General features: G+C 47.3%; 1 protein-coding gene and 1 pseudogene across 1 annotated transcript in view; both read right to left on the bottom strand.

The window, feature by feature from the left end:
- Positions 1 to 5,167, bottom strand: part of STXBP2 (syntaxin binding protein 2) — an 81,874-nt gene extending 76,707 nt beyond the window's left edge. The window contains exon 1 of the mRNA XM_073622373.1: positions 4,949 to 5,167. Within this exon, the coding sequence (XP_073478474.1) occupies positions 4,949 to 4,985 (37 nt within the window). The 5' untranslated portion in view covers positions 4,986 to 5,167. The remainder of the gene's footprint in view (positions 1 to 4,948) is intronic.
- Positions 5,168 to 8,543: 3,376 nt separating this feature from the next.
- On the bottom strand, positions 8,544 to 8,662 carry LOC141135848 (5S ribosomal RNA; annotated as a pseudogene).
- Between the last annotated feature and the right edge of the window lie 5,450 nt (positions 8,663 to 14,112).

Raw genomic sequence — 14,112 nt, 5'->3', positions numbered from 1 at the left:
TGTTAAGGGTACAAGACAACTTCACGCATCAAAAGGACAATGGACAGGGCCATGTCACCCAAATCTTGGGTGAAAACAGTCTTCTCTCAGCCAGGGCATTGAAAATGGGTCGTGGAAGGGTAAACAAGGAAACAAAGGAGTGGCTCAAGAAGAAGCACATTAAGGTCCTAGAGTGGCCTAGCCAGTCTTCAGACCTTAATCCCATAGGAAATATGTGGAGGGAGCTGAAGGTTCAAGTTACCAATCGTCAGCCTTGAAACCTTAAAGTGGAAGTCCATGCAAAATCTAAAATCCCTGCATCTATAGACACCAGGGATGTAACACTAACCTCACTATCCCTGTAAAGAATAAATGATTATACATACCTTTTTGGAAGCCGATCTGACCCACTCCAACACGATCTCCAGCGCCGGAAGCTCTTCAAAGGACACGGACAACGGCTGTGAAATTAATGGGATGTGATATCACCCATAGAGTTACTATGGGCCTTCCGTTGTCCTCCATTTGCTCTGCACCTGCCTACACAGAGAAGCCGTGGCTGACAGCTCAGCGTATGTATAATCATTTATTCTTTACAGGGATAGAGAGGTTAGTGTTAGATCCCTGTTGTCTATTAGATGCAGGGATTTTAGATTTTGCATGGACTTCCACTTTAATGACTTGGAGAGGATCTCCAAAGAGGAGTGGGACAAAATTTCTCCTGAGATGTGTGCAAACCTGGTGACCAACTACAAGAAACGTCTGACCTCTGATTGCCAAAAAGGGTTTTGTCACCAAGTACTAATGCCGCGTACACACGAGCAGACTTTATGGCAGACTTTGCCCGGCGGACGGGATTTCGTCAATTCGATCGTGTGTGGGCTCCAGCGGACTTTGTTTTCTCAAAAGTTGGACGGACTTAGATTTGAAACAGGTTTTAAATCTATCCGACGGACTCAAGTCCGGTCGAAAAGTCCGCTCGTCTGTATGCTAGTTCGACGGACAAAAAGCCACGCTAGGGCAGCTATTGGCTACTGGCTATGAACTTCCTTATTTTAGTCCGGTCGTACGTCATCACGTACGAATTCGACAGTTGGTGTAGGCAAGTCCATTCATTCAGAAAGACCGTCGTAAAGTCCGCCGGGCAAAGTCTGCCATAAAGTCCGCGGCATAAGTCATGTTTTGCGAAGGGGTCAAAGAGGAAGTAAACCCTGATGGGTTTTACTTCCTTTTTTGTTCCCTGCAAAGTAAAAGCATAATGAGCTAGTATGCATCACATACTAGCACATTATATGACACTTACCTGCAATGAAGCCTGAGCTGTCCCCGCATCCATGTTCGCCCCGCCTCCTTCCGGGGCCGTGGACTCCGGCTCTTTGACTGCCTGGAGTGGCATGCGTGCGGGAGCCGGCAGTCAAGGCAATCGCTAGTGAAGAAATGGCACAGAGGGGCGTTTGTTCATAGCATATGTGCCGATGACATCGTACGCGCAGTACAAAGTATATATCTCCTAAACGGCACATGTTTAGGAGATATTTACAGTACCCATAGTAAGCCTTACCTATAGGTACAACTTGAAAATGGAGGTTTACAACCGCTTTAAAATAAGCCTACCATTAAAATTATAGGACTGATCATTTCTTTGTCAGTGGACAAGCCTACAAAATCAGCAGGGGATCAAATACTATTTTCCCCTGACTGTAGACGCAGAAGATGTGGAATGCACAATGTCTCAGCCTGGTACGGTGACTAGAATCACACTAAAACAAGGGGAATATTATGTGAACTAACCCTGACTATTAGCAGACCCCATAACATTACATAAGTGTTAGTAAACAAATCCGGTGTTTATTATTCTGATGTAGCTGCTCAAAATAACTGAATAGGCAAGAGAGGAGTTTATTAACCACTTCCCACCCGGCCTATAGCAGATTGACAGACGGGTGGTGGTTCAGTTATCCTGACTGGGTGTCATATGACGTCCAGCAGGATAACATGCTGCCACGCGCCCGTTGGGGCGCGCATCATGGCGATCGGTGGAGCGGTGTGTCAGTGTGACACACCGATCTTGGTAAAGAGCCTCCGGCAGAGGCTCTTTACCACGTGATCATCCATGTCCAATCACGGCTGATCACGATGTCAATAGGAAAAGCCGTTGATAGGCTTTTCCTCACTCGCGTCTGACAGACGCAAGTAGAGGAGAGCCAATCGGCCCACAAATGGGCACTGACTGGCACCATTATATATTTCAGTGCTCCCAGCAATGCCACCCATTAGTGTCATCGGTGCCACCCATCAGTGCCACCTCATTGGCGCCCATCAGTGCAGCCATATCAGTGCCCGTCGTTGAAGAAGAAAACGTACTTATTTACAAAAAGTTTTAACAAAGAAAAACTTTTTTTTTTCAAAAATTTGTTGCGCAAAAAATAAAAACCACAGAGGTGATCAAATACCACCAAAAGAAAGCTCTATTTGTGGGAACAAAATGATAAAAAAATGTGTTTGGGTACAGTGTTGCATGACCGCGCAATTGTCATTCAAAGTGCGACAGCGCTGAAAGCTGAAAATTTGCCTGGGCAGGAAGGTGTCTAAGTGCCTGGTATTGAAGTGGTTAAGCATCATATAATTATACAAAAATAACTTCTAGGATTGCCTACTACACAGAGCAGATTGTGACTGGAAAGCTCTGCTCTTGAAGCAGCAAATACTTCCTACTCCCTTGAATAGTGTGCTGTACTCAGCCTGGAATACAACAAGAGTCTGATAAACTGACTTTCCAGCCAATGGTGATCCGGTACAGAAAGTACCAGCAAATGTCAGGTAACAAAAAATGCTCTCCAGCAAGCACTGTAGCTATGCTAAGGCCTGGTTCACACCTATGCAGGTTGTGGTTGATGCGTTTTCAATTTTTTCACATGCATTTTTTGGAGGTGGTGGAGAAACCAGCAATTACACATCAAAAAAACACAAGCGCTGCGTTTTTTTATGCCTTTGAAGTCTATGGGATCAAAAACACAAACTGCTGCAGGGAAAAACCCTTTCCAAAAGGCAACATATACAGTATCTCACAAAACTTAGTACACCCCTCACATTTTTGTAAATATTTTATTCTATCTTTTCCTGTGACAACACTGAAGAAATGACACTTTGCTACAATGTAAAGTAGTGAGTGTACAGCTTGTATAACAGTGTAAATTTGCAGTCCCCTCAAAATAACTCAACACACAGCCATTAATGTCTAAACCACTGGCAACAAAAGTGAGTACACCCCTGAATGAAAATGTCCAAATTGGGCCCAAAGTGTCAATATTTTGTGTGGCCACCATTATTTTCCAGCACTGCCTTAGGGTCCTTTCACACTGGGGCGGTTTGCAGGCGTTATTGCGCTAATAATAGCGCCTGCAAACCGACCCGAAAGTCCCGCTGCTTTAATTCCAGTGTGAAAGCCCCGAGGGCTTTCACACTGGAGTGGTGCGCTGGCAGGACGGGAAAAAAAGTAATGCTAGCAGCATCTTCAGAGCGGTAAAGGAGCGGAGTGTATACCGCTCCTGCCCATTGAAATCAATGGGACGGCGCTTTGGGGTGCAGAGGCGCTTTGCGGTGGTTTTAACCCTTTCTCGGCCGCTAGCAGGGAGGTAAGACCGCCCCGCTAGCGGCCGCATACCGCCGGTAAAGCGCCGCTTACAATAGCGGCGCTTTACCGCCGACAATGCCCCCACCCCAGTGTGAAAGGGCCCTTAACCCTCTTAGGCATGGAGTTCACCAGAGCTTCACAGGTTGCCACTGGAGTCCTCTTCCACTCCTCCATGATGACATCACAGAGCTGGTGGATGTTAGAGATATTGCGCTTCTCCACCTCCCATTTGAGGATGTCCAACAGATGCTCAATAGGGTTTAGGTCTGGAGACATGCTGGGAGGGCTATTCGCTCACACGGGGAGGGGGTCCAAGGCCATTTGCTCACACTGGGGGGGTGGAAGGGCATATTTGCTCACACTGGGGGGAGTGGGAGGGCATTTGCTCACGTGGGGGGTGGGGGTGGGATTAAGGTCATTCGCTCACACTGGGGGGGTATATTCGCTCACATGGGGGGGGTCTAAGGGCATTTGCTCACACTGGGGGGGGGGGGGGGGTGGTGGGAGGAAGGTCATTCGCTCACACTGGGGGGGCATATTCGCTCACACGGGGGGGAGGGCATATTCGCTCACACGGGGGGGGGGGAGGGCATATTCGCTCACACGGGGGGGGGGAGGGCATATTCGCTCACACTGGGGGGGGGGGGGGGGAGGGTATATTCACTCACACTGGGGGGGTTTCAGTATATCTGCTGAGCATGACAGGGGGTATAATTCCTGCCATGGCTGCAAAGCATGTGTACACACCCCGCCACTGCCAAAATAGCAGAGGGGGGGGGGGGGGTTAAAAACACAGCTCAACCGCAGGGTTTTATTACCCCCCAGTAATAAGTGTAAACAAGTTTGAGACGATAGTAGAACAATCCATAGCATAGAAAACAAAACCAACACAGAGGAGGGGCCTGGAAAGCGTAATTTCTCCTGACACAAAGGTGTTAACACATCGATCATCATAGAGTCAGCTTCTAACTTCAGTTTGCTCAATTAAGTTTTGACAATAAAACCTGGAATCTGATTGGTTACTATGCACAGCTCCCTCAGATCCTGTGTGCTCCCCATAGACACAATCAGTGCGTTTCTGCGTTCAGATATCACAGTAGATGTATCTTCGGCCTTACTGGGCGGGGGGAGGGGAGGCCGGGTACTGCACACACCAGCCCCATCCCCCTCTCCCTCTGCCATGGCAATGTCCCTAACTATCCCAACCAAGCCATTCTCCACAGGGAATGCCACTTCCTGTTTCCACCTCTGACGTCACTGGCCGCACAATAAGCTGGCACTACACCCTGACAGACTCCATGCCAGGACCGACACCCACCACCCCATGGCACTTACTCTCCCCGACCACCGCTTTCAGCCCGGTCGGCGCCATGTCGTCTTATCCAAACGCCTCCAGCCGCCAGCGACTACAATCCCCCGAAACTTCGGCCACTTCCGCGTCCTGACGTCACGGGAGCTCGTGACATCACGGGAGGAGCAGGAAGCCCGTTGTTAAGGGGCGGGCTCCTGGTTGCTGGGAGGTGACCCGGGCGAACCAATGACGCCAGCCATTTGCTACAGACCGTTCCAGGAGGTTTGAGGCGTAGACGGGCGACTGGAAAGCCTGCTCCATTGGCTGAAATATAAAGTAGGGGAGGAGATTGGCAAACGGGCGTTGAATAATGTTGTCAAGAAGGACCGTATTGGTTGCTATGGGCGTTGCGGAAGGGAAGTTGGTTGCAAGGAACTAGACCTAGGGTGGGCGCAGGAACGTTTAGGGACGCTATTGGTTGGATTTTACTGACGTAACTAGCGGGAAATACAAATGATTGGTTCCCTGGGTGGAAGCTTGGGGTGGGTGGGGGGAGCTGACAGATTGCACATACTTCTGCTTTGTTATGTGTGAGAATCGAAAGATCCCCACCCTGCAAATGATGGAGCCTGATGTCCCATAGTAATGCTGTATACACGATTCTAGCCAAAATGAGAATCACCATTTTTTTTGCTTTGATTAAAAAGATGACTATTCTCACGGAGTAAAATCTTTCACATTATACAAAAAAAATTGGGCTGACTTTACTGGTTAGTTTTTTAAAATTCATTAAAGTGTAATTTTTTCCCCCAAAAATTGCATTTGAACGACTGCTGCGCAAATACAGTGTGACATAAAATATTGCAACAACCACCATTTTATTCTCTAGGGTCTCTAAAAAAAATATATATATATATATATATATATATATATATATAATGTTTGGGGGTTCTAAGTAATTTTCTAGCAAAAAAAAATTATTTTAACTTGAAACCAACAAATGTCAGAAAAAGGTTTAGTGTTTAAGTGGTTAAACTTCCCTCATTTACACACCAAAGTGTGTTCCATTGATCTAAAGGACAAATCGTTACAATGTTTATAACTTATGTTCCACTGCTAAAGAATGTTGTGATTAGAGGTCAACTGATATATCGGCCAATATTTGGCGTTTTTTAATTAATCGGCATCGGCCGATTGTGCTAATAAAAAAGGCCAATTATAACTTCAGCGCAACTTGCAAATGACTTCTGTAATAGAAGTCAATGCAAGTTACCTGAAAGCGGGGGTCCACCTATCTATCGTTTTTTTTTTTTGGAGTTCATTCACAAACTTTTCTTCTCATGATTATCTACTGACATATTCTGTGTAATAAGTCCACCTGTGTCCGATTTCGTTGTAAAGAATAACTTATAAAATTCACTGAAGGCGGTTTCCATCTTCATTGTGGGCATTTGAAGCCCACAAGCATGTATTTCCTGGATGCGGTGAATGTTGTGCTCCCAGCATTCACCGAGATGTTGTGATGACGCTGTTGCACAATGCATGCTGGGAAGCCTGAGACTAGCTCCCAGGGGACTGTGGGAGGTCTGGGAGAGGCTAGAAACATGCCTACTCCCATGGGAGGAAAACCAGAAAGTGCTAAGAAGATTAGAAAAAAAAAGGGACCTCTGTGTCCCGTGATGTACTTCAAAGAAAAGGATTTTACAGGTAAGCTGTTATAAAAATCCTATTTTCTTTACTCGTATATGACGGGACACAGAGCCATAGTAGTTATTATGTGGGATGTCCCAGAGCAATGCCAACTGAGGGGAGGGAGACACAACCAAAGTAGGGCACCAAGAGATCAGAGGACTTATACTGCTGCCTGCAGTACACTGCACCTAAAGGCGACATCCTCGTGTCTTTTTACATCCACCAGATAGAATCTGGTAAATGTATGGATTAAAGACCAAGTTGCGGCCTTGCAGAATTGAGCCATGAAGGCTACCTACGAAGCACTAACGGCCCTGTGCTTTGATTTGAGAGGGTAGAACTACCTCTTTAAACCATAAGCTTGAATGATTACTTGTCGAATCCATTTAGAAATAGTAGATTTCGATGCTGCCTGTCCTCTTTTTAGGACCTTCAGGCAACATGAACAAAACATCAGTTTTCCGAATCTGAGCAGTCACCTTTAAGTAGACTTTGACTGCTCTCACCACATCAAGAGAATGTAGTGATTTTTCTTCCATAGAACAGGGTTCTGGAAAAATGAAGGTAGAACAATATCCTGGTTTAGATAAAAACCTGATATTACCTTTGGTAAAAAGTTAGGATGCGGACGCCATACTATCTTATCCTTGTGAACAATAAAAATATGGCTCTTTACAAGAAAGAGCAGCCCATTCTGATACCCTTCTTGCAGCAGATATGGTTACCAGAAAAAATGGTTTCCTTGTCAAAAAAAAAGGACCAAGGGAATATGTTGTATCGGCCCAAAAAAAGGCTGTTTTGTAAGTCCAACAAAACTAAATTCAAGTCCTAAGGGTTCAGGGGTTACCTAACCGGAGACTAAGCCGTGTTACCCCCTGAATAAAGTTACAAACCAAAGAATGCGAAGCAAGTGGTCGTTGAAATAATACCGAAAAGGCCGAGACCTGTCCTTAGAAAGCACTCAAGGCCAGCCTTATTTATCACCCCATCTGCAGAAAGTCAAGGATTTTACCTTTAACCTATTTCGTAGGGTGCAACTCCTGGTTTCACACCAGGAGACATATGTTTCCCAGACTCCATAATATATAGTTATGTTAAATTTAGCGTTTGTAAAGTAGGATGGAACACCTCACCTTGCGAGAGAAGGTCTGGCCGTGATGGTAGGGTCCATGGGTCTCCAACTGCCATCTTTACGATCTCTGCATACCAAGATTTCCTAGGGCCCGCTGGGGGTCACAAGAATCAACGACTTCCCTTCCTGCTTGATCCTGCGAAGAAGTCGTGGACGCAGGCAGAATAGGAGGGAATGCCTAAATCAGTGAGAACCGATTCCACAGGAATAGCAAGGCATCTGTTCCGCATGCTAGTGGATCCTTTGTTCTTGACACAAAGTTGTCAATTTGTTTGTTGAACCTGGACGCAAACAGATCTATGTCTGGGATCCCCCAATTTTGACATATTGGCAGGAAGATATCAGGGTGAAGGAACCATTCTCCCCGGAACAACTGCTGGCGACTCAAGTAATCCGCCTGCCAATTTTCTATTCCTGGAATGAAGACTGCCGATAGGCAAAGTACATTGTTTTCTGCCCAAGATAGGATATGATTCACCTTTCTCTGAGCCGCACAACTTCTTGTGCCCCCTTGGTGATTAATATAGGCCATTGCTGTGGCATTGTCGGATTTAATCTTGGCAGGACAATACCGTAAACTGAACGTTCAGGCCCTCAGGACCAAGAGCTCTGCCTGAATTTCTAAAATGTTAATGGGCAAGACCATTTCTGATCAGGGCCACTTCTCTTGGACAGTTGCCTCTTCCAGGACTGTTCCCCAACCTAAACAAAAAAGGTTGGCATATGTTGTTACCACTTCCCAGGTAACTGAAAGAAGGATTTTCCCCTTAGTAGATTTTTGGATATTAACCATAAACTGAGGCTCCGGCGCACCCAGCCTACAGCACCTGGTATTTCCAGGTGGTCTCTCATCCGGGTACTAACCAGGCCCGACCCTGCTTAGCCTCCAAGATCAGACAAGATCGGGCGCTATCAGGGTGATGTGGCTGTAGACTTTGGAGTCAGACACATTGGGAATGTAGAGCTTGAACCCTTTGTTCCAAGCCGATAGGATACTGTTTTGCAGCAGTCTCAAACTAAACTGAGCATAAGGAACGGCCTTGAATGAAGCCACCATCTTTCCCAACAACCTCATGCAAAGTTGAATAGAAGAAATTCATCTTGCTTCGACCACCTAAATCAGTTCCTTTATGGCGCTGATCTTTGCCTGGGGTAAGAATACCCTTTTCTGGGTGTACCTATGATCGGACCCAAATATTTTAGCATTCTTCATGGTTTTTAAAGAAGATTTCTCCTAGGTTGAGAATCCAACCTAGATATTTCAGGTAGTTGAATGTGGTGACTATACCTTGGTCTAAGCGGCTACTGACTGGTCTATCAAGAACAGATAGACTAGGTAAACCATAATCGTTATACCCTGGGCCCTTAATCTGGCTAGAAGAGGAGCCAGAAACTTTGTAAACACTCAAGGTGCAGTAGCTGGACCGGAAAGCAGAGCTACACACTGAAAATGAAGATTTTCCACCTTGAAAAGTAGATATTACTAGTGAGCGAGGAAATAGGCATATGGAGGTATGCATCTTTGATGTCGATTTATGCCAGAAGTTCTCCTCCTTGTAGGATGGAGATAACTAATTTGGATTGACTCCATATGAAAAAAGAGTGGTTATATTCAGGAATTGAATTTAGATTTTTGAGATCCAGAATGTCCATTCGGATTTGGCACCGTGAAAAAAAAAAGAGGTTTGAATTAAACCCCAACCTCTGTTCTTACATGGGGACCCCCCATGATCACTTTTTTTCTTGTTCTTCGAATCCTCAGAAATGTTTGATCTGAGAAAACAAGGAGACGGGAACTCTTGGAACTCCAGTTTGTACCCTGGAGCTATTGAGGAGGTCCCCCATTCGTCTCTTCCTGCCAGATCCTTGAGAACTGCAGAAGAATTCCCCCTATTCGATTGAACCTGACGGTGGAAGCCGCCGTGACTGCCTGGAGGCTGATGCCTCTGGTACAGGAGAAAGAGCTTTAAAACGAAAATACATTTACTCATTTTCTTAAATGGCAAAAGGGGTGCTTTTCACTAGAATTTCTTTGGATGTATTATCCAAAACATCCCCAAATAGCTGTTTCACCGCAAAAAGGAAGACTAGCCAGGAGCTTCTTACAAGGCACTTAGCGAAGGGCGCAAGGTCTGAAGGATAGAATCTCTCATAGCAACTATTGCAAACATAAAGCTACCTCCTGGGCCTGCTGAGCAGGATAACCTTGAACACCTGTTTAAACTGGTCTCTCAATGATTAAGCAACTACTGTCAGCGCAGGCTGAAACACTCAATCTGCCAGGAAAAAAGAGGGAAAAAAAATGTATTTTTTTTTTCAATAGGAATTTCAACTATTTATCCGTTGGATCCCTAAGCATTTGAGCATTGTCTGCCGGACAAGTCAAACTTATTCACAGAGGATATAGCAGCATTAATTGCTGGTATACCCTACTTAGTGAATTTCCTCCACCATAGGATAAAGTGTGAAAACTTTTTAGGAGGGAAAAAAATGCTTATCTGGGTGATCCTCTCAGATAAAAAAAAGCTTTTCCAGCAATGAATGGACAGGAAAAGGCATGCACAGCTTGAGGAAGCTTTAGTGAACCCAAACAGTCAGTTAAGGGTACATAAATGTGGAGCGATCATTCAGCAAGAATTTGCACCATCAATCTTAAGATTGGAACAGCTGATTCTCCCGCATTTGACACCTCAGAAGAGGAGTCATCAGCCTCACCACGGTCCCCTGATGGAATTAGTCTTCTCCTGCCCCTAGTTCCTCAGTTTGAGGGTCCTGGGTAATGGAAGAGAACCTGTTGCATTTTGATCCACACTGGGATGCGATTAAAGTTGCTATACTTTTTTTTTTAAATTATCAAAAAATAAACAGGGGCTGCAGTGTTAAAAACACTTGCAGACATTTCATGGCCCTGATGCTCACTCTGACTAGCCACCCCCTCTCAGGGGAGGATGCCATTTGTAGTGATGAGTAGGCTTTCCAGAGCTTGAGGAAGACCCTTTTAGCTCTTTTTTGGGGGTGTTTCAATCCCCCCTTCTGACTATAGCCCGATGCACAAAGCAGAGGTACTACCAGAAGAAATCGCATCCACTGCTTGAGCAATAGTCCAGCCGCTGCTATTAAGCCTGATGCAAATAGTAAATGTGTCAAATAGGAAATGCCTGTGTCACCAAAACCTCTTTCATGCTCTTCTGTCTCTCCGACAATTTTGCAGCCAGCATAAATGGAGTTTTTCTTTTTTTTAAAAAAATACACTCCCGCGTTGGAGGACGCCAATGCCGCGCTAAGCCCCGCCCCCACCGTCGCATCGCGCCCCCTCCTTTCTTTTTTTTAAAAAAAAGAAGTTTTTCCGCGCAAGTACGGGCCTCCGATCCGACGGGATCTGCTGAGGGAGGGATGGCGTGGAGTCCTGAAAGCCGCCGCCGTGTAGAGGCGGTGAAAGAAAACAGCATTGCCGATTGTTTTTAGCTCTCCCTTATACTCAGCCTCTTGAAGGGGGAAGAGTTCAGTCCAGGTGAGGGTGTCTGGGGGAAGCAAAACCCCCAAACTCACCGGAGGTCTGCCTGCTAGCTGGAGGAAAAAAACCTGCTGCTTCTGTGACACAACGTGACTCTGAGCAAAGCATGAGAAGGTACGTGCTCCATACAGCCCCCAATGGTGACACTTAGGCATGACAACATTTACTTTAAAGGAGACATTTCATAAGAAAATTTAAAAATTCCTTAGAAAAACTCCACTTACCTTTCCCGCCGCAGGGTTATTTGTGGTAAAACCAACAGACCCAATCTTCACCCTTCACGGTGGGTTCGTTAACAAACCTTCAGGAACCTGGGACCCTTGGGAAACCCACAATCCTAGACCTGTAAAAAGCACCCCGCCAGTAAAACTTTATGGCCTTAATGCCAAAAGTACTGGATCCCGGGGTCCAGCTCTCTAAAAAGCGTTACAGGCAAAACCTTAGGCATGACAACATTTACTTCAAAGGAGACATTTCATAAGAAAATTTAAAAATTCCTTAGAAAAACTCCACTTACCTTTCCCACCGCAGGGTTATTTGGGTAGAGCTCCGCATTAACTACATGAACAATCATTGTGTACAGCAAAGAAACAGTGGGAAAATACTACATACATAAAGTAACAAAGTTGTCCTGTGCATATAATATATCTGCTAGATTGATGCCTCCCTAGCACTATGGCCCCTCTACACCCCAGATATCCCACCAGCACTCTGACCCCTCTACACCCCAGATATCCCCCCAGCACTCTGACCCCTCTACACCCTAGATATCCCCCCAGCACTCTGACCCCTCTACACCCCAGATATCCCCCAAGCACTCTGACCCCTCTACACCCTAGATATCCCCCCAGCACTCTGACCCCTCTACACCCCAGATATCCCCCAAGCACTCTGACCCCTCTACACCCCAGATATCCCCCCAGCACTCTGACCCCTCTACACCCTAGATAGATATCCACAAGCACTCTGACCCCTTTACACCCCAGATATCCCCCCAGCACTTTGACCCCTCTACACCCTAGATATCCCCCCAGCACTCTGACCCCTCTACACCCTAGATATCCCCCCAGCACTCTGATCCCTCTACACCCCAGCACTCTGACTCCTCTACACTCCAGATATCCCCCCAGCACTCTGACCCCGCTACAACCAAGATATCCCCCCAGCACTCTGACTCCTCTAAACCCCATATATCCCCCCAGCACTCTGACCCCTCTACACCCTAGATATCCCCCCAGCACTCTGATCCCTCTACACCCCAGCACTCTGACTCCTCTACACTCCAGATATCCCCCCAGCACTCTGACCCCGCTACAACCAAGATATCCCCCCAGCACTCTGACTCCTCTAAACCCCATATATCCCCCCAGCACTCTGACCCCTCTACACCCTAGATATCCCCCCAGCACTCTGACCCCTCTACACTCTAGATATCCCCCCGTCACTCTGACCCCTCTACACCCCAGATATCCCCCCAGCACTCTGACCCCTCTACACCATAGATATCCCCCCAGCACTCTGACCCCTCTACACCCCAGATATCCCCCAAGCACTCTGACCCCTCTACACCCCAGATATCCCCCCAGCATGCTGACTCCTCTACACTCCAGATATCCCCCCAGCACTCTGACCCCGCTACACCCCTTATATCTCCCCAGCACTCTGACTCCTCTACACCCCATATATCCCCCCAGCACTCTGACCCCTCTACACCCTAGACATCCCCCCAGCACTCTAACCCCTCTACACCCCAGATATCCCCCAAGCACTCTGACCCTTCTACACCCCAGATATCCCCCCAGCACTCCGACCCCTCTACACCCTAGATATCCCCCCCCAGCACTCTGACCCCTTTACACCCTAGATATCCCCCCAGCACTCTGACCCCTCTACACCCCATATATCCCCCCAGCACTCTGACCCCTCTACACCCCAGATATCCCGCAAGCACTCTGACCCTTCTACACCCCAGATATCCCCCCAGCACTCTGACTCCTTTACACCCCAGATATCCCCCCAGCACTCTGACCCCTCTACACCCCAGATATCCCCCCAGCACTCTGACCGCTCTACACCCCATATATCCTCCCAGCACTCTGACCCCTCTACACTCCAGATATCCCCCCAGCACTCTGACCCCTTTACACCCCAGATATCCCCCCAGCACTCTGACCCCTCTACACCCCAGATATCCCTCAAGCACTCTGACCCCTCTACACCCCAGATATCTCCCCAGCACTCTGACCCCTCTACACCCTAGATATCCCCCCTCCAGCACTCTGACCCCTCTACACCCTAGATATTCCCCCCAGCACTGTTACATATACCATAAGATACCCCTTGTATTGTGACCCCACTACATCCCTGATACCCGCTACACTGTGGCCTCTCTACATCCCTGATACCTCTAGCACTATAGCCACCCAAGCTACCCCAAGCATTGCTACCCCTTATACACCACAGATCCCCCTCAGCATTGTTACACCCTTGATAACCCCCAGCACCATTATTCCATCCATGTAGTACCCCCTTTTCCAATGGAGATACAGTGCATGTAAACCTTTGGCTATGTGCCCACCTCCAGCACTGGACTCACCTATACCAATCAAGCAGGCAGAAGGAGGGGCGGAGGAGGGAGCATCCCTCCGGGCATTCCAAGCCCTTCGGTGCAAACAGTGATGGACAGCTGGGCTCACCATGACACCATCCACAATGCTCCTACTCCAGCTACTACCCTGCGGCATTCGAGTCCAGAGCATTCAAGCTACATGGGGCAGGGTCAGAGCATCACTGGTGCTCCAGCCCTGCCCCTCCCTGCTGGCTGTGAAATAATAGGTATCGTTCTGGACAGCAGGGCCTACCGTTGCCAG

This window comes from Aquarana catesbeiana, linkage group LG03 (genome assembly GCF_042186555.1).
Source record: "Aquarana catesbeiana isolate 2022-GZ linkage group LG03, ASM4218655v1, whole genome shotgun sequence".
Taxonomy (NCBI): Eukaryota; Metazoa; Chordata; class Amphibia; order Anura; family Ranidae; genus Aquarana; species Aquarana catesbeiana.
This window is presented reverse-complemented; position numbering and strand designations above follow the sequence as displayed.